General features: G+C 37.1%; 1 protein-coding gene across 6 annotated transcripts in view; it reads left to right on the top strand.

Moving 5' to 3' along the window:
• The window catches only part of kcnma1a (potassium large conductance calcium-activated channel, subfamily M, alpha member 1a), a 275869-nt gene that overhangs the window by 208900 nt on the left and 44881 nt on the right, over positions 1 to 22088 (top strand). For 3 of the 6 annotated variants that reach the window (XM_073834164.1, XM_073834163.1, XM_073834166.1), the window contains exons 17-18: positions 3449 to 3535; positions 3668 to 3744. In XM_073834164.1, coding sequence (XP_073690265.1) covers positions 3449 to 3535; positions 3668 to 3744 — 164 coding nt within the window. Of the gene's footprint in view, positions 1 to 3448; positions 3536 to 3667; positions 3745 to 8662; positions 8672 to 9597; positions 9772 to 22088 lie in introns of all 6 variants that reach the window. The other 3 variants (XM_073834162.1, XM_073834165.1, XM_073834161.1) reach the window with 2 other exon arrangements.

The following is a 22088-nucleotide window of genomic DNA, read 5'->3' as shown; positions in this document are numbered from 1 at the left end:
CAACAGTTTGCATCTACGTGCCGCTGTGCGGTGGCTGCGCCTGCTCTCTTTTAGATGTGCCCTTGGTTGTGACGCTCTTGGTAACCGCATGCCTTGTCACGTGATGTGTGATGCTTGCTTTGTTTCCCATAATATGAGGTTTGATCTGAACTGACGCCACCGTTTCGATGCAATCGGCCTGCGATCGGCCCATTGCATAACGTTCCTGTATGATTTTGTGTCAAACGGTGTGAAAATCTCAAATTTGGGGAGCAACGTGTGTGAATATGTCCGTGAATGAGTCTGTTTGTATTCATCTTCTGAACGGCATGTCAAATGTGAGGGTTTGCGCTAAGGGGGCTATTTAATCAGATGTAAAGCTCGGTGATAAATAACCCAGCACAATAATTTCAAACAAGACAGAGCACTTTTGACATTTTCATTATCTGATCAGCCAACTTCCGCTTTATGATGGATTAAATCCCCCTCTTTCGGCCTTCATTTCTGATGACGAGCCCAGAGGAAAGGATTTTGATAGACTGCATGTATCAAATGGTATTTAAGTATATCGATTTTTGAGAGCCAGTGATGCTGGCCACCGTTTTAGGTCTGTGAAATAATAGGATGTCTTTTTATGCACCTTTCCCTTTCGTCTGGGCTCTCTGGCCTTGGCACTATAGTCAGGCTGGGCATTTGTCAAGTGTTGCAGCCGCCACTCAATTCATTGTTGATTCCTAACAACTGGCAACCATTGATGGCTGTGTTGTGTCGTCTCGTCTCTGTCTAATTAATGGGGAATGATACAGTGGTTCAGTAGTGGCTCTGTCTACACTGCTGACTCTCCCAAATATCTGTCAGAAGCTGACATTGGATTCATAAACTTCAAAATTTCCTCGCCCACCAAGGGAAGTCACATAGAGACACTCACAGCGCTAGCTTAGCTTTGACAGTGACTAGTATTTGTTTCCAATAGCCTGGGATTGAGCAATCACTAGGAGCAAAAACTCAGAGCAAAAGTTGTGTTAACCAAAAAATCTTTTTATTGATTTTGAACACTCATTTTGACGTTAAAAAGTACAATTTAATTAAGTTAATAATTCTACAATTGCTATATTTAATAATTTTATGCAGCAAGTTTCAAACTGTTTTTATCAACAAAAAACCCCAAAAAACTTTCTTAAAGAGTTTCTTAAAGAGCAGGTCATATGTTTTTTTTTAAGTGTCCTAATATTGTGTTGGAGTCCCCTACAACAGGTTCAAATGCATCTAAGATCAGAAAACATTGTAATTTTCTCAGAATATACATTTATACATAGTCATTTGTCAATGATTTATAAAGGGATTGTTCGCACCAGCTTTGAGCATAATGTCTGTAAACCCCTCCCTTTTATAAGCCTGCTGTGCTCTGATTGGTCAGCTGGCCAAGAGAGGAGTACTTGAGCAAGTTAGCGAGCGCTACTATCTTTGTTGAAAGTCTGCGTTTGTTTTTGATGTCCTCAGGTTGAAGCGACCCCGATAACGTCATATTTAGCACCTGGAATGTGAATTTACCAGGGGAACCCCAACAAAAAGTTTGCATTTTAGACTCTGGAACACGTTTTTTAACGGGGGACTAATTTTGAGTAGCAATTGGGCAAGTTTTGTTGTGAATACCTGGCAACCCTGAGCACCTTTACATAAAACGATAATATAGTGCTCCCATCTGTTCTTAAAATAATGACATAAAAAACGTTTTCTTATGCAAGTGAATCGTGCCCACAGCTAAATTTTAGCTGCTAAACTGTAAACACATTAAACAAGAATAGTGGATATGTTAGCTAACGTGACTAACTGATGAAACAACACAGTTTGTAAACCATAATATGACCAAGTTTCATTCTTTATTATCGAACAGAGTAATTAGAACAATGGCAGTCTACATTAATCGACACATTCTTAGGGTAATTCACAGCAAATTATCAGAACTGTTTCAGTAAGACAGTGATATTGTTAGATATTTTGAGCACTCATTTGAAAATGTACATGTAATGTATTAATCGTACTTGGTTAGGAAACACTTGTTAGTCCAAACAAACAATATTAGAAACCAAAAAAGATAAAAGCCAAGATTAGAGAAGCAGTCCTCTGTACAATGGTGAGCACACAACTAAAGGTTTGAATTGTATTGCTCTGATATCTTGGAAAATATTTTTTAACGGAAGTGTTTGTGGGCAGGTCAGACTGTCCGTTTAAAAAAAAAATTGCTACTCGTTTAGGCGATTTTGAGTTGACTCTTTCTTTTGAGAGACAATATCTTTATGTATAATGCACTTTTTTGATTAACAACTTTGCAGACTGCTTACATTTAAGGATAGCTACGTTACAAACTGCAAAAAAGATTTCGAAAAGCCATATGACCTGCTCTTTAAGCCGCAAACCAGCAAATTAAAATGATTTCTGAAGGTCCATGTGACACTGAAACTGGAGTAATGATGCTGAAAATTCAGCTTTGCCATGACAGGAATAAATTACATCTTAAAATATATTCAGTAGAAAACAGTAATTGTCTTAAATTGTAATAATATTTTACAATATTGCTGTTTTAATGTATTTTTGAGCAAATAAATACAGCCATGGCTGAACGACTTTATAAAAAAACCATATCAACCCCAAACTTTTGAGCAATTACAGAAAGATCAGTTATAAAGCATGAATGAAGAAAAGTCTGTCAATTTAGTTTGTCAGACTAACAGATACTGATTGTTGGTGGCGCAACCTCTGCTTCAGTGCTTATTTTTTAATTAGGTTACACAACAACAATAAAAGTAATAACCATGGCTTATTAGCTGATGCTTCAAATGTAATGATAACATGATTTATGACGATATTTTTGGAATTCCGCTTTCTTGTTTGCGCAGAAGCAACTTGAAATAAAACTGCATGGCTTGTGTTGGCTTAGATACGCTGTTGCCGCAGATTCAGAGACCCAGGATGCACCTGAACTCTTGGTGGGCTTGTCATTCCCTTGCTTTCCACAGCACTATAGAAGGAATTAAATTGCGCTTCTGTGTGGCGATAGACCTCACACCATGAGTTTCTGAAGGCCTGTCGACCAGAACGCCTAGATTGTTTCCGGCCCAATTTTAATTCTTTCTTTTATCTCATCACCTAATCAATTCAATCCAAGACCATCATGAAACAAAACAAAAAAAAGAATTAAAATGGGCAAGCCATTCTGTTGTGTACTGTACTGTATATGTGTGAAACCAAGTGGCCTAAGCGTTATTTTTAAATAGGTTCCTTTCAATGCAGTATTCTTTGATAAAATACAATTCCAGTATCAAAATTTGAAGCAGTATATGCATGTTTTCTCATCAGGCTTCTCAACAAGGTCCAAAAACAGATGTACCATTCCTCTTGATTAGAGTGTTTGAATGTGCAAGATTGATTTTCGTCGTTAATGACAATGGCTCTTTTTCTGACTGAACAGTATTCTGATCAACCCGGGAAATCACGTTAAGATGCAGGAAGGGACATTGGGATTCTTTATCGCCAGTGATGCCAAAGAAGTGAAAAGGTAATCATCTGCTCAGTCCATCAAAATGACTTTTGCTCTTGTATTTGAATTTTTTGTTTTAAACACAAGTAACAACTGAAATGTGAAGGGCACATTTGAAGCAGAATGTTCAATTCTTTACTCTTTCTTCAGAGCATTTTTCTACTGCAAAGCATGTCATGATGACATCACAGATCCCAAAAGGATTAAAAAGTGTGGCTGCAAGAGAAGTAAGTACACCCGTCCATTGGTCGCCTGAATGTCTGAACAGAAAGTGTCCGCCAGCTCTTTTTCACTCTGTAGGGCACTGCTACATTGTGTAACATGTCAGATATTGTTGTTTCTCTTGAATTTTAGCTTTTTTTTTGTTTTTGTTTTTTTGAGAGTTACATACATATAAAAAAAGAAACTTGCAAGGCAGCAAACAAATAATGTTTAAAGTTCAGATTTTTGTTCACAGTTCAGAGTTTTGCTTTTGTATTCACACATTATTTGCAAAAACCAAATCATACCTGAAATCATGCATTCAAATTATATTGTTAGAAACAATTTTCTTCATAACTATAGTGGCTTACACAAAAAAAAAGCCAATCATCTTTACACATTCCACCCTTTTTTACTTAAATTTGATGGCTCCCATGGCCTTAAAGGATATGAAAATGTATTGTAAATTAGACGTGTGTTGCTGAATCTTAGCAGAAACAGTAGCTCATCTGAGTTTTTTCATACTTTTGGATGAATACTTCTGATGACACTTATTTGATAGTCATTACCAGCTAAAACTTCTTATTAAAACTTAGTGTATTAAAAACACTACTTAAAAAGGGTAAACTTTTTAAGTAAATGCTTTTATTTAGACGAAATACAAAATTGAATTTACTGTCATCAAAAGTGGCAGTAAAGACTTTTAAATTGTTTTTAAAAAATGCTGTTTTTTTAACTTTCTTTTCATCAAATAATCCTTGGAAAATAGCAGTTTCTACAAAAATATTAAGTAGCAAAACTATTTTCTAGGGATTCACAAAAATATGACCTTGGACCAATTTTTAAATTTCTGAAAGCTGAATAAGTAAGTTAGGATAAGACAGTATTTGTCCAAGATACAGCTATTTGAAAATCTGGAATCTGAGGGTGCAAATAAATAAATAAATAAATTCAAAATGCTGAGAAAAAATTTGTATTTGATATATTTACGGTAGGAAATTTACAAAATATTTTTATGAAACCTGATCTTTATATAACATCCTAATGATTTTTGACATAAAGAAAAATCAATAATTTTGAGCCATACATGTATTTTTGTCTATTGCTACAAATATACTCGAGCTACTTAAGAATGCACCAAAATGTAAAATGCTTTTTAATAATATTTAATTATTAAATAATATAAAATAATTTTTAAGTCAACTCAATTATTTTAATGATGCTGATTTAAAAAAAAATACAAGCCAATAAAATAACCACAATTTTATTGAAAGTAAAACAATGAAACTGGACAGAAAATATATTAATATTAAATATCAATATATTATTTTTATTCAGTTCTATGTGACAGAAACAAATTTAACAGATTTTATTTATGTATTTATTTTTATTTAAATAATGTATAATCCTCATATTTTCTCATTTTTTTCATCCATTTTTCTCTTTCAGACAAAAACCGAAAACACCATTTTCGGCTGAAATGTCTGTGCATCCCTACTATTTTCAAAACTGATAATAATAATAAATGTTTGTTGCACAATGAATCAGCATATTTGAATGATTTCTGAAGGATCATGTGATGCAAAGACTGGAATAATGGCTGCAAAAAATTTGACTATTTTACATTTTAAAATATATTTAAACTTTTGGACTGCAGTGTATAAGAAGATGAGACCAATTGCAGTTTAGTATGCACATGGGTGTAATGGGAATAACCAATTCAGTATAAAAATACTGCAATAATGTCATCACATTTGTTTACATTTTGAGTAATAGAATGTTTGGTCACACTTTATTTTAAGGTCAAATAAACTACTAATTTGCTGCTTATTAGTAGTTAGTAAGGTAGTTGTTAAGTTTAGGTATTTAGGATGTAGAATATGCACAATATGTGCTTCATACATACTAAAAAATAGCCAATATATTGTGAAATTGTGAATGTTCAGCTGTCAGTGGAAGATTTTCGTACTTTAATCTTAAATTTCTTAAGTGTGGCAAAAATTGATGTCATGTCTAAGACCACAATTGCCTACAAAACGCATGCAATCAGCCATATGAAAGAATAAGGAGAAAGCAATGAACTGTAGAAGCTAGTGACTTCATCTAATCAGAGGCCTAGAAAAGGAAGGGATAAAGATGACAAGGTGAAAGAGTGAGACTCTTGAGGAAAGCCAGCCATCAGCATGCTAATGGTGTAGAGAGATACAGATGTAGAGAGGGAATGACGTGATTAGCAGTGCTGAAGAGAGAGGCTGTCAGCTCACGGCGGCGTCAGTAGGAGAGAGGCGGAGGTAATGACACCAGTCAGGTGGAAAAACAAAAGGCAAGAGCAGCTTGGCCCACCCTCGCCAGACACACCGAAAACACACTCCTGGCTCAGGATCGTTTTACCAATCATATCTCTACCCTGTTTACCCAGAACGCCCAGCGCAAGTGGCGTTCGGACGCACCACTGTCATGTCCCGCTGCCTCAGACCGGCGAAAACACTTTCTGACAGGAAGTCACTGAAGTAGAAGAGAGATTAATAGCTCAGAGTGTAGTCCACTGTCAGAGCAGCTCCTGCAGACATTTATATCATCTGATGTAGAAATGTATTTACTTAAACACCCTCGTAATTATATATAGATGTGGCAGCACCTAAATGTTTGTTTTCATTTGCTAATCTCAGCTTGGTGGAAGGAAGCAATGTGTATGTTAAGTAGAGCGTACATTAACCTTAATGTTGGAATGATGCATTGTTATTACATGACCTATATAAGCATTTGTCCAAACCAGTTAGCCACAAGATGAATAATGCAGCTTCATTGCCAGTGACCTTTTACTGTGCACGCTTAAATAGCTGTCTTTACTCTTGCATATTTATTTTTGTTTACATTCATTAATTTATTTTACAATTATATATAATGTTTCAGATGATACACTGTTTGACAACACATACTCTACCATTTTCTTGTTTTGAAATCTCTTTTAAAGGCTGCAGTTACAATTTAAAATAACTTTTCTATTTTTAAAATATTTTAAAATGCAAATTATTCCTGTTTCAAAGCTAAAAAAAAAAACTCACGTGATCCTTCAGAAATAATTCTAATATGCTGATTTGAAATGCTCAAGAAATGTTGGAAACAATTACTTAATATTTTCGTGCAAACTGTGACGTTTTTTCAAGATTACTTGATGAATAGAAAGAATATAAAGCATATATTTTAACTTTTAAACAGTAGCTAAACAGCTCTCCCAAAACTGAATGTCACCTGAGAAGAGGCCAGTAAGCCTCACAGTAAAGGAGATGAGGTTTCCATTGCTGTAATGGAAGTTTGTGTTCTTTTATGATCATTGACATACTTCTTGATGTATTTCCTTCCTTGCTGCCTTGGAATACCGCCTCTTTATTTAAACCTCTGACTGGTAGTGACATATTGTGAGTAAAAACGGGTTTCCTGTGGCCCAGAGTACAGTCTGACTGTCTCACTCTGATAATAGTTCTATATATATATTTATATATATTTATATATATATGTTGCATGTATCAGTCTAGCTGCTGCATCCCTTCTACACCTCATCTCTCCACTGTCCTCAACCCGAAACAATACAGCAGAATTTACTGGCCTGAAAATGACCCCCCCAAAGCAGTCTTTAACAGGAGAGAACAATAAGGCCATGACCAATAACGCCATTCCTCTCAAAGATTTACTCACAGCACCGTTCTGAAACCGGAGATTCATTTCAAAGGTTGTTTGACCTGTCACAAAACTCAACGAAACCAGAAATGAATGTCATGACGATCGAAAAAGTCAAACAAACCGATTGATTTTGCTACTATTAGTCATGGACTTCACGAGTGCCAAGCGGGGAGGTTAAGTCCACTTGAATCCGTCCCCTCACTGTCAGAGGCAATTTTGCATGCTGCTGTATTTTCAGAGAGCGGAAAGAGTTCTGTGGGAAGTTCTTCAAATTCTTAGACTTAACGAGCATCGTCTCCAAAACACAATCAAAACAATCTGGTCTCCCTCTTGCCTACAGCCTCCCCTTTGTCTCCACCGCCCGGCCCCTGCCCAGCCTCTCAACACGACACACAACAACCATCGGCCGAATTGAAATGTCCTGCATTTCAATTCTTTTCAGTATTTGGGCCCTTTTTTACTCACTGCCCTCACTGATAGGTGCATCTCTCAACGTTAGGCTCACCATGGTGTTGACCTTTGCTGTTCACAACGTTTGCCACTAGATGCCACTGTAGCTCTACAAATGAGATCGGAACAGAATGGGAACACTGAGGTCCTCCTGAACCTATTTAGCAAGATTGCTATCAGCCAATGTGCAATGTAGGGTCTTCTCACTTGTCACCTTTATGTAGGTCTCCCCAAGGAGCCAGGGTGTTGTTTCGCTTTATAATGGTTCACAGATGGAGGCGTGTTTGTTTTAAGTATTTTAAGCATGTCATTTGTAAATTTAAGCTCAAAGTAAAGCTTAGCTTAGTCCATTAGTATTTTAACATACCACTATGGGAAGTTGTAGGATGAGGATAGTTGTTAGGGCTGCTAAGAGCATTCTTGCTAAATCAGGTTGTCCTGTTAAAGAGGCTTCAGTAATTAGACTCTCTGTGTAGTCATGTTCAGTCACTCACATCATCATGTTGTCTCGTGTCTCTTCCGCCCTCCATGTCTTCACTGACTAACATAACCACATACTATGTGCTCCGATGAATGTCAACCCTCAAACTCTGAAGCGACAGATTTCAGCATGAAATTAAGTAGAAGCCCCGCTGCTGCATGTTTTCGCATTGCCTTAATCTGTTTCAGCCCCGTAAACAGTCGACCGGGCTGCCGTTTCGAAAGATACGACCGCGGTCGCCTCCCTCTGCATGCCTGTTCTCCTTAATTTCAGCTCTTCTGCATGGTTCTATACGAATAACAGTCCCTGAGGTTATGGCTCTAAAGGCCAAGTCATTTACCGTATTATCTTTCCAGCATGCAACTGAAATTGGCCTCTTAATTCGGGCTCATAACCTCAGATGGAAGTCAAAAGCAGGCTTCTCCCTGTGGATTGTTTGCTCTTTTGAGGGTGCCAGACTTGATTATGGTCCGTTAGCGAGGTGGCACCGGGAGAATGCATACCGAGGACTGTTTTTAGTCCGACTCACAGCAATCAAATGCTGCTATAGTCTCTCACCACAGCTCCTTTGAGAACCAAAAAAAGATTAAATGCGTATGTACACGCCACGTACTGTATGTTTGAAGTGAATTCGCAATGCATGTGAAAGTACTTCTAATCAGGGACCGAAGAAGTAGCCTATTGGCATGCTAGCACACGAGCGATCCCTGGTTGACGAACAAAACTGAGCGCCTACGTTAGAGCCTGTAGCACGTTGTGATGCCGATAACCTGCTGCTGCATGATGGATACAGGTACGTGATCCTCTCTTTTAGACACAGAGGATGTTATCCAAAGAGGTTTTGCTGCTGAACACATTCACCCATTCCTCTCTGCCTGAATGTCCCTTGCCCCAACCCCTGATCATATTGTCATATCTGACCTTTTGACCTTTTATGACATGATCAGCCTTAGGGCACGGCTTGACCCTGATGAGATGACTGCCTCCTGCCGAAACAAAGTCTGATTTGGTGCGAATCTTCAAATTCGGATCGAACTCCACTTCTCCAGTGTGAACGCAGTCAAAAGCGAATCTGAAGCGCATTTCAAGCGGGAGCGCAGTGGTCCATCTGCGGGTCAAGTCTGTCAGAGCTTGCTGCTAAGGCATTGCACTTTTTTTTGTTCCTGTTTGAAAAAGTTACCTTCAGACTTCCCTGGTTGAAAAACTCTTTTGATCCTTGCCATTAACCTGCTGCTTTCCTCTCCTCTCATCCAACACATGACTGTAGCCAAGATGTCCGTCTACAAGCGAATGAAACTGGCATGTTGTTTTGATTGCGGGCGTTCTGAGCGCGACTGCTCGTGCATGTCAGGCAGTGTACATAGTAACATGGACAGTCTTCAGAGGGCCTTCCCACTTTCTTCTGTCTCTGTTCATGATTGCTCAACCAGTTTACGTGCCTGTAAGTTCGATCGCCAAACCACATGCCGTTCGATGTCCGTGACCTGTGAGCGTGTGAGTGTGCGTGTTTCATGTGCCGTGTCTGTTTCGTTCCTCCATTGTTTCCGTATATGTGGCTTTATTGGTTGGTACACTAGTACATATTCTTTTTCGTTTGGTGAATTGATGGTAGTTGAAGTGACGTGGCTTTTCTGTGTTAGTGCTGCAGTAGGTGCAGTTGGCGCATGCTGTGTTAGTGGAGCACTTGTGCGGTGCTGGTGACCTTTTTGCAGTCACTGTTTTTGGTGTTTACACTTTTACATGGCGGGTGTACATGTATCTGTTAAATAACTATATGATGTGCTTTTAATCGAAACATCCGTGGGCTAATTGTGTGACACTAATGATGTTTTGACAATGTTTAATGAAGACCTTCTTCAGATTAAGAACGATGCAATCAAATTGCTAACTGTTTCTCTCCACAGGTTCAAACGCCGGATACCCACAATCTGTTGTTCTTTGAATTTTGAATGTGCTCAATAGCTATCTTTCTCAATTTAAAAATGTTATAAACGAGCAAACGTCTCACTTCTCAAGATCCCTTTTGACTATATTTGTTCACTGAGCAAAATTGGAGGATATCAGCAAATAAAAAAGTCTATTATTTAGGCTACTAAAATCATGTTTGATTTGATACCAAATGCTAGATTGAGATATAAAGGGATCTTTAGTGAGATTCTTCTGTTCATAGAGTGTAAGTATATACTGGCGATGTGTTTTCTGCTATTCTTGGACAATCATGTTTTACAACCGCAAGCCATTAATGCCTCCACCATTTCCACTGGCTGAAATAAAACCTCTTTCCTCAGTAAAAAGTCCACATTTAGGTGCAATTGAAAAAACACGTCAAACTCTCCCCCTTTCCACAGGATCTGATCCTCCTCGATGATTTTCTCTTAGCCAGCAATCAGGGGAGAAAAAGTCAATGTGCTTTATTTAATGCCTTGTATACCACAGTGGGACTGTCAGGCTCAATGGGAAAGTTAAAAAGAGATCTCCTGACAGGAACTCAATTGAGATGGCGGTGACTCAGGCTATTGGATGAGGTCAGATGACTGAAGCAGTTAGTTGTGTAAAGGACAGCGCCGAACAGGGGTCTTCTCATTAAGCCGTAGCAGATGTGAAATACTAAAGCGTCTGTCAATTAGGAATGGCAGCGGTGCGACCTGCTATAAAAGCAGGGGTCAGTTCAGGCGATCGCATTTCCTCTACAACTGCCTTCTGACTGTTCGCCGCATCAGCTTAGATTAGCATCAAACCCTATGATGAGGTTGACTTTGTGTCTCGTGTTTTGGTCTGCGGTGATATCCCTGGATACCAGTTACTGGTCATTACATAGTTACTGATCTCTTCACGTAGCGTCATCCTTCGTTGGTTTTAACTGCTGCCGTACTTTCTGAATTGAGTGCATTTTCCCCAAGACTGACAGCTAATGCCAGCTGCAGATTTGTTTTGACTCTCTCCCATCGGTTTCGTCTCAGATCTTACATTACATCTCTATGATGAGGAATTCGTAAAGTTCCTCCATCTGACTCTGATTTCGCTTGGTCAATAATGATTTTCCGATGCATGTCATCACGTTATTGACCTTTTTCTGAATATTTGTTAACCAGTGTTTGTCTCTAGTTCAGCACGAGTTTGCCCAGCTAAGTACCCTCTGCTCCTGTTTAAATTAAAACAGCAATAGGCAAGTTTCTATACACAGATTCTGGGATACTGAGAGAAAAAAAAAAAAAAAGTTGACTTCTAATTTAATAGGTTTATTTTAATGTATTAATTTCAATATTTAATCTATGTTTATTTACTACATTCACTGTATATTTTATTCAATAATAATGTGTGTGTCTCATTTTAATGTAGCTTAACTTGAAGTACTAAAGTAACTAAAAACTAAAACTGAAAATTAATAATAAAAAAACAACAAAAATACTAAGACTTTTAACTGAATTCGGAATAAAAATTGAAATTTCAAAATATTATTAAAAAATAGGTAACGATTTACATGTATATATAACATAAAAATACAGTCATTTATTGTTTGTTCATGTTAGTTCACAGATTTTAATGCATTATTAAATGCTGAAACTAACATGAACTAAGAATAATAAATGCTGTAGAAGTATTGTTTGTTCTTAGTTCATGTTAACTAATGTAGTTAACTAAAACTGAAATAAGAGATAAGAGATAATAATAAGAAATAAATAAGAAGAAATTAATAAGAGACCTATTAAAAATGACAAAAAAAAACCTAAAACTAAACATTCAAAATTCAAAAGATTCTATTTAATATGTAGATTTTTTTCTATGTAGTTTATTGTAATGTATATTCATTTTGCAGCCATGTTTCATGTTTATTTTACAGCTGCTTTCCTAAAAAAATTATGATTTTGTTCTTTTAAACACATGGTGCAGAAGTTCTACCTTGTTTATCTTATTTTTTCACTCTTTTCAAAATTTTGCATCAATTAAATCTGCAACTTTTACATCTTAAACTGACGATTTATTGGCACTCTCTGCTAAATTGCCGATTATGTGTTCCCACACCCCAAATGGGTCAGAAAGCATAAATATGACCACATCCCTGCGCTAAGCATGATATGGTGGTCTTATACCTGCACATTATAGTAGCCCAGTTATTGCTGAAATAAATACTACTCCCCAGGATGCAGTAATTTTGCTGAATGCATGAAACGCGTGGCAGTAAATGCACTCTGTCTTACAGAAGTAATGTTCCCCCGATGGGCGCTTTCTCAAACGGCCCTCGTGCACTTTTTGTTCTGATTCTGTGCATGCATCACTCAGGATGGTAATGCTCCTTTCTGCCAAAGCCAGACAAAGAATTATTAGTATGAAAATGAGATGCGTGTGAAAGAGACACTATGTCTTTCTTGCTCTCTTTTGGCTGCAGAGAGTCGCTGACAAGGAGTAGGGAGCAGTGGAGCACTCATTATAGCTCTGGTGCACTGCACACTATTAAGAAGAGTTTGTTATCTCTGCAAGTGCAGGCTTTAGGGAGCAAATATCCTGAACGAGTGAGTTAGCTTCCTCCGCTCTAAGTTACAATGACAATAACAGTCCCTCCGCTCCACCTGCCGAGACTTATCCCCTCATTACACGAGCTTTAAAGACTCTCAAGGTGCTCAGCATCGCAAAGGGTATTAATTCCTGTTTTGAACTTATGAGCCTTCACAAGGAAGTTTCCAGCAGGGCAATCCTAGACATGCCTGTTTTGTAAACAACAATCGCCTGGCACACTGAGAGGGGTTGCGGCTTTTTGGAGTCTTCGGGGCATTTTTTCTTCTCTTTCTCCTCTCCTCCTGCCTGCTCCGGTTGGTTATGGAGTTTGCTGTGGATGTGACGAGCGTGGCAGGGCGGGGCGGGGCGGCGCAGCCCAGAGAGTGGATCTTGTCCGCTCCTTGCAGGGTGGAACTCAGCACCGTCGGCTCTTATGCAGCCTGACATGAAAATTATGTTTGCATTTTCATTTCCCCAGCTCAGCTGGTGTGTCATGAAACTCAACCTGACAGTTCCTTACCACCAGGCAGGAGCAGGGCCGGTCATCCCCTCCGCCGTGTAGGACAGATGCTAGCCAGAGAGTCGGCCGACTCTTCCTGCGCCCGCAGATCGCAAGCGACATATGCCAGGACCGGCGCGGGGCCCCTGCTTGAGCGCTTGTGTCACCGCCCCGCCCTGGGCCTGCGCCGTGACCTTTATGGCATCAGATACAGTACTCATAACGAAAGATGAGACTTTGCAACGATGGGGGCACCAGTACAAAGCAGGCTACATGCATCCAAACACATCCTGCCTTGTGATTGTCTGCAACAAACCCTGATACATACAGTTTCATATGCGACATATGACTCAAAGATGAAATTCTGTCATTAATTACTCACCCTCATGTCGTTCCAAACCTGTAAGACCTTCGTTCATCTTCAGATAAAGAAATTTTTGATGAAATCCGACAGCTTTCTGACCCTGTATAGACTGCAATGCAACTGACACGTTCAAGGCCCAGAAAGGAAGTAATGTGACATCAGTGGTTTAACTGTAAAGGTTATTATTTAAACTTTTTGTGCAAATTTTTCGTCTGAATTTTTCGCATGTTAAAAAATTATTACAACATCACATCACGTCAATCACGTTTGCACACTGCCTCCGAAATTTTCGTCCGTCATAAAAAAATTTGAATCGGGTTCCATTTTTTTTTACGTTTTTCACTCCCACACTCCTAGCCCTTTAAGGTCAACATGAAATCAACTTTGACGGTATTTACCTTCTTAATATGCATTCTGCTCATTATTCCAAAGACAGAAATAGTTTCCAATTTTTCCAGATTTTACCAGGTTACGTTGTTTAGCCTGTGTAGGCAATTGGATAAAATTAACCAGAATCTTAAAAGCTACTTTTACAACCCATTCAGTTACCAGTAGATCCATTTATTGCAAGGTCATTGCACAACAAGTCCGAAATTGTCGTCCCAAAAAAATATTTTCTGTGTTTTCACATCCGTAGCAAGCATTTTAAAAGGAAAGGATGACGAATACGAAAAAAAAAAAACATACAAAAATGTTGGATCTTAAGTCTTAAGTCAACTTAGTTCTTAGTTACATTCTTCTGTAAATGTCATTATTAAATGTGACCTTGGACCACAAAACCAGTCTTAAGGAGCACGGGTATATTTGTAGCAATAGCCAAAAACACATTGTATGGGTCAAACTTTTTCTTTTATGTTAAAAAATCATTAGGATATTAAGCAAAGATCGTGTTCCATGAAGATATTTTGTAAATTTCCTACTGTAAATATATCAAAACTTAATTTATGAATAGTAGTATGCACAGCTAAGTTCATTTGGGCAACTTTAAAGGTGATTTTTTTTTTCAATATTTAGATTTTTTTGCACCCTCAGACTCCTCATTGTCAAATTTGTGCTATCCTAACAAACCATACATCAATGGAAAGCTAATTTATTCAGCTTCCAAATGATGTATAAATCTCAATTTTGAAAAAAAAAAAATAAAAATAAAAAATACCCTTATGATGGTTTTGTGGGCCTGGGTCAGGAATATGAATTTAAAAAAAATATTTAATATGCAATTATGTTTAGTAATTAAAAACAAATCTGCAATATTAGTTATTACATTTTTATTGATATCGCTAGTTTTGTATCACTCAGAAATCCACCGCATTACAAAAACAGCTATTCATAACTTTAAAACATCAATTCATGTTTACTTTAATGACTAATGTTGTTTGCTCTGTCACAAGTTTGTAGCATATAATAATCTTGATTCTCCCAGCATGCCATGCCTACGGTTTGGCGTTCGTCTGCAGTTGACAAGATAGTAATTACCGATCAAAAATCATCAGCCGGCAGCGTTTAATTTTTACAGAAGCAATTATGTGATGGGAAACATCTGTAATTTGTTGTTTAACTATTTGCTTAAGCCTCAAGATTGCTAACATCTGTTTGATCGGTTTCACTGGTTTTCATCAAACTGAGTGTCAAGGATAAAATTATGACTTATCAAAGCGTTCTCTTTTCCCCAACCCGAACTCTAAATACCGCAATGATCCTTTGCGAGGTTGTTAGGATTTGGGCAGTACATTCGTCATAGGTCTTTGGACGCGAATCCAACGTTTGACTTTTAAAAAACGGATCCGTGCTGTGGAAACACTGAACAGGCAGCTTGATTTTCATCGCTTCATTTAAATCCAGCTCCTCCACCAATCATCTCTTTTGTTTTTTGTTTCTTTAATCATCTCCTGCTTATGTCATTATCTTTGCTTTAACTGCTGTTAACTTGACTTTTCGTCCTCTCTGTCCTTGTGTGAGTGTGATGTACTGTCTTTCTGCTGTCTCTCTCACCCTCATTCTCTCTCTCTGTCTTCCTCTCCGTATCCTCTCACTGGTCTCTGCGTTCTCCTCAGCCAAATATAAGTTTAACGGATATGTCAGATCACGTAAGTGTACTTCTCTGTTTTCCTCATTCCCTCATGCAACCTGCCTGCTTTGGCTCTTTGCTTTTGATTTTACCCCCACTAGCATTACAGCACAAAAGCTGCCATCCTCAGCTCTCTGTAGATTACTGGGGATTGATGGGAAGGGGGGCCGCGATGACAGTTTCTCAGCACTGGGTTCTGGTCAAATGCATCAGAGGGGCTGCTCGACTTTAAAACGTGCATGAGAAAGGTCAGGTGCTGAATAGAGGCATCCATATGAAATCCAGATGTTGCATAAAGAGCTCTGTGTCCTTGCGAGGGATGATTGAAGAGCTAGAAATGCTGTGAGGTATTGCACATGTGAAGGGTCTTAGAGATGTTTGTGTATTGTGGCACCACCAACAGCAGATGGCGCTACAACTCCAGGGAAAATGGAAACGTGGCGGCAGTCTGGGGTTCGGTTCACAGCTAAATGTGTTTTAGGAAAATAAGAGCTGTATGTTTATTGCTATTGAGTTTCATTTCATACGTTTTCTGATGTATTTGCGTAATTGATAGGCTGAAGTGAGAAAACTGTGAGAAAAATGTATTGTTATATTTCTGAATTTGAAAAATGATTTAATTTTTTTTTTTGAAAACAAGCATGCCCAATTGACTTATCTAGAGCAGCTGTAAAATGAGCTAAAGTTTTAAAATGCATTTCTCACAGATGTATTTTCTATAATTTAACAATGGCCTTGATAAGAATGCACAATTGTGGCTCGTCACAGGATTTGCATTTCGTAAAGGGACAGTTGCCGTCTGGATTACTGTAAATCCACAGTGAAAGTGCCACAGCGGATGTTCTCTGTATAATGCTACTCGTGTTTGACAGGGGCCAGATGAATCCAGGAGTTATCTGTGGCGGCCTTTAAATCTATGCGGCAGCTGACGGCAGAAATAACCATCTATTTATTGCTCTGAGCAAGGTTTGGGGAGCGGGCGGAAACTGCTTTTCCACTTACACCAGATATTGGTTAACCTCTTGCCTTTTATGTAGATAGCATTAGGCTGGAGTCTTATGGTTGGGATGGCAGGCTGGAGCTTGATAACTCCCTGTGTGAAACACTTTAGGTCTCTTATACACACCGCGCACTCTCGTCTGTCAGACTGCAGATTGTTGTTGTTCCGTGGCTTAATCTAAGACATTTTCACATATTGTGTGAGGTATTGATTTTCACACATTTTAGAGACGTTGCTTCATCAAGGCTTTGCCCCGTATATTGAGGCAGAATTTAAAGAGATTGCTGTGTTCCTGTGCGCGAGCACATCTCTACCTGCTCTGTGACCTGATTCGTTGTGACGGTGATCAGGAATAGTATGTTCGTGCTTTGTTCTGTCTTGTCGCAGAGCAGGCGGGGAAGAAAGTGCTTCTAATTAATTAATGTTTATTAGCAATGGAAAAAAAGCAAATGTCATATTGAACATTTCACCTAAAGCGCTTGCCAAGTGGTTAAGTAGTGTTTAATAAAACTGAGGGGTCATCGTCAATTATTCAAATATGCTGCGGTTGCCTTTATGGCATGGAGATTTGTGGATCTGTCTGTAAATGGTGATCGAAGGGGGATATAAATGGCGCAACAATGAAAATCATGTCAGCTTGTATTTTCATACTTAAATATTTATGTGATTCTCATGCAGTTCAGTGATAAATTATGAATGCTTCAATGTTTTAATCATAATATATTTAGTTTAGAAGCACTAATGGCATGTGTTTCTAGGTGACTTAAATATAGTCGTTTTAAATCTTATGCAAAACACTTTATTTTATTGTTGTTATTATTATTATTATTATTATTTAAACCCGGGATTTGTTTAATGTATAGCATTTTAAAAATAATAGATACTTTTAATTCAGGTTGTAAAATGTCATGTGGTGTGACTCCCCAAAAGCTTCATGATATTCTTGTGTTAATAATTTATGATAATTAAAAAAATAATAATAAAAAATCTATCATTACCAGTCAAATGTTTTTGAACAGTGACACTTTTAATTATTATTTTTTAAGAATTCTCTTCTGCTCACCAAACCTGCATTTAGTAGATCGTGCAGCAAAAACAGTAATATTGTGAAATATTTTTACTATTTAAAAAAAATGCTTTCTATTTAAATATATTTTAAAATGTAATTTATTTTTGTGATAAAGGCAAAATTTTCAGCATCATTACTCCAGTCTTCAGTGTCACATGATCCTTCAGAACATTATTATTGTTATATAAATTAGTCAGTTGACTAATTTTTTTTTCAGGATTCTGTGATAAATAGAAAGATCTAAAGATCAGCATTTTTCTTAAATAAAGTCTGTGAAAATAATACTTTTATTTAGTAAGGATGCTTTAAATCAGAATTGATGATAAAGAAATTTATAATGTTATGAAATATTTGTATTTAAGATAAATGATGTTCTTCTTTCTATTCATCAGAGAAACATGAAAACATTCTACTCAGCTGTTTTCAACATAATAATAATAATAATAATAATAATAAATTCAGAATGATTTCTGAAGGATCATGTGACTGGAGTAATGATGCTAAAAAATCAGCTTTGGAATTACAGGAATAAATTATATTTTAAAATATATTCAAATAAAAAGCAGTTACTGTAATCTTACTGTTCAAAAACTTTTGACTGGTAGTATAAATAATAAAAAAGCAAGGTATTTTTACAGCCTTTTAAAAAAAATGAGTGTAAAGAAAATATGTTAATACATTTAATTTACACTACATGCATTTTTTGTCATTTAATATAAACTTTTCTTAAAAATCAAACATAAGTTTTTCAAAACCATATGAAACCAACAAAGAACATTTGGTTTAAACTAGATTTTTTTTAACATTTTGGTCCCTCTTTATAATAAGTGGCCTTAACTACTATGTACTTACATCATAAAATAACTACAATGTACTTTGTGTTTATATTGTATTGCAAAACAATTCTGCTGTTATTGAGGTGGGATACGGGTAAGGTTAGGAACAGGTTTGGTGGTATGGGTAGGTTTAAGGGTGGGTTAAGATGTAACTGTAAATGTACTTACAGAAATTAATTATAGATGCAGGTATTTTTAAAAATAATAAGTGCATTGTACCAAATTATTAATCCAATGCAAGTACGTAGTAGTTAACCACCTGATACAAAATAGGACCAACATTTTTGTCACTGACCCAATTCACAGTCATCTCTCATTGTTTTTGTCTTCCACTGTTTGACAGTAAAGGAGGAAGTAAGAGCGACTTTTCAAAACCGCTCGGTCAAACTGGCCAACAGCATGGCTTATCCCAACACTCTTCCCAGTGTGCTGCCGGTTGTGGAGAGCTCCACGACTGCCGTACCTCTTGTTAATAACCGTAAAGGAAGTCTGCTCCCTCCGGCGCCGCCCTCACAGTCACGCCTCAGCCTGGCTGGTCTGAACCGGGCCCGCAGCCTGCCCGGGAAATACCGCTACTGCCCCAGCACCTTGTCCTCCATGCTCACCCCCACGCACTGTAGGTGGCGCCTTAGGACACATTAGTCATTGCTGCCGCAGACAATCCCTTCCTCCTGCATGGGTCCCTACAGTCACTGCTGCATGCATGTAGAGCAGCTAGTGGCTAATGAACCCCCTGCCCCAACACTAAATGTGTGTGTGTAATGTGTGTAACCGAAACTGCCATCGATAGGAGTATAGAAGTTCCAGTATAGCTAGGTTACACATCGGTATGTACGGTCCAAAGCCCAACCTTTTTTCATTAAATATTTTGATTTTTTTTTAATTAAATATCCTCTCTCTATATATTTCTTTTCTTTTAAATTTAAAATATTTTATATATTTAAATTTGATTTTCAGTGTTGTCTCAGACTTTTAGACCTAAGCCAGTTGGCCATGGACAACCTAAGTTTTTTAGTAATTTTTAATATTTTTTTCATCACATAAATGTGACCTGGAACACAAAACCAGTCATAAGGGTACATTTTTCGAAATTGAGACTTAACAAATAAGTTTTCTGTTGATGTATGGTTTGTTAGGATAGGACAATATTTGGGAATACAACTATTTGAAAATCTGGAATCTGAGGGTGCAAAAAAATAAATAAATATTGAACATATTGCTTTTAAAGTTGTCTAAATTAAGTTCTTAGCTATTTATATTACTAATCAAAAATTAAGTTTTGATATATTAATGGTCAAAAATTTACAAAATATCCTCATGGAACATGATCATTACTTAATATTCTAATGATTTTCGGCTTAAAAAAAAATTGATCATTTTGACCACTACAATGTATTTTTGTCTATTGCTACAAATATACTTCTGCTATTTAAGACTGGTTTTGTGACCATGGACCACAAAACCAGTAATGACTGAATAAATAATCTTTCCATTGATGTATGCTTTGTTAGGATAGGACAATATTTGGCTGAGATACATTTAAAAATCTGGAATCTGAGGGTGCAAAAAAAATCTAAATATTGAACAAATTGCCTTTAAAGTTGTCTAAATTAAGTTCTTAGCTATTTATATTACTAATAAAAATTAAGTTTTGATATATTAATGGTCAAAAATTTACAAAATATCCTCATGGAACATGATCATTACTTAATATTCTAATGATTTTCGGCTTAAAAAAATTATCATTTTGACCACTACAATGTATTTTTGTCTATTGCTACAAATATACTTCTGCTGTTTAAGACTGGTTTTGTGACCATGGACCACAAAACCAGTCATGACTGAATAAATAATCTTTCCATTGATGTATGCTTTGTTAGGATAGGACAATATTTATAACTGTACATCATGTACTGAGATACATTTAAAAATCTGGAATCTGAGGGTGCAAAAAAATTTTTTTATCTAAATATTAAGAAAATCGCCATTAAAGTTGTCTAAATTAAGTTCTTAGCAATGCATATTACTAATCAAAAATATAGTTTTGATATATTAATGGTAGAAAACTTACAAAATATCCCAATGAAAAATCAAATAATTTTGACCCATATATTGTATTTTTAGTTATTGCTACAAATATACCCGTGCTATTTAAGACTGGTTTTGTGGTCCAGAGTCACAAAATATCTTAAATATTTCTGAATATACATTTTATTTATTTTTTCTTCTTTCCAGTTTATTTAAATTCGATTTTCAATGTGGTCTCAGATTTTAGAACTAAACCAATGAATTTTTATTTTAATATCTGAAATATTTCATATTATTTCATGTATTTTCCCCCTTCCATTCCAGGTTTAAATTAGATTTTCAATGTGGTCTCAGAGTTTTAAGCCTAAGCCAGTTGTTATGAACACCCTAAATTTTACAAAGTGTCCAGAATTATAGTAAAACGAACCAACCAGAATTATTTCTGTTATATCTTTGTTGTGCGTTAAAGCGTGCATCAGCCCATTGTCTATCTGAAGCAGAGGAGACAGATGTCTAGCTCAATCGTTGTGATCAGCGACACAAAAAAACGAGGGGCTAGAGCTGCCCCTGGTATGGAACAGCAATCACACTTTGGCGGCTGATCCTATTTTGATTGAGGTTGTAAAAGTGCTGTAATGTAATTTGGAACAAGCAGAGACTTGCTGAAATGGCCGTGTTGCAGGTGGAGTTATTTCATTGTTAAGCCTCTTACTGAAGGGCACCACTGTAGCTCGTAAATCTCCGCCGCCTAATTTGGAGGAGCAAGGGCAGGAGAGAGCGGTCCGGCCCCAGCCAGGCCACTCGCTCAACAACCATAAGACGGAACAAAGGGCCACCGCACTGCCATCTTATCAGTAGTGATATTTTTAAAGTTGATTACAGTCTCACATTGCTCCTTCCACAGTGTAATTGCAAATGTCAAGCACTGGCATTTGGTGAAGACACAGACAGCGTATTTTTGTTTAATTTGTCTTTTTTCATTAGAACAATTAGATGACAAAGGAAAATCAGAGACCTACAGTATATGTGTTTGCAGTATTTGTCTCTAATATTTTGCTGTGCGGATGAATTTCTAACAGAGACACACTAAAGCAAGCTTGCAGTGTTTTAGAGTTTGGGTTTCTGTTACTAGTTTGTCTCTAATATGAATCAGACCACGTTGTGTTCAGTATCTGGTATGTTACTCAAATACAAATAAAAAAGCATAATATAAATATAGCAGCTGAACATAACAAATAGTAAATAATTTGCTAAATTAAAAAAACGTACTGTGGTATACATGGAAATATTAAAATTTCAGGACAGAAAACGTTTTTATCGCAACATATTGGACACTTTCTCCCCGACTTAAAAGATTAGTTTACTTCCAGAATAAAAAAATGTCCTGGTTATTTACTATC

Source organism: Garra rufa, chromosome 2 (genome assembly GCF_049309525.1).
Source record: "Garra rufa chromosome 2, GarRuf1.0, whole genome shotgun sequence".
Lineage (NCBI taxonomy): Eukaryota > Metazoa > Chordata > Actinopteri > Cypriniformes > Cyprinidae > Garra > Garra rufa.
This window is presented reverse-complemented; position numbering and strand designations above follow the sequence as displayed.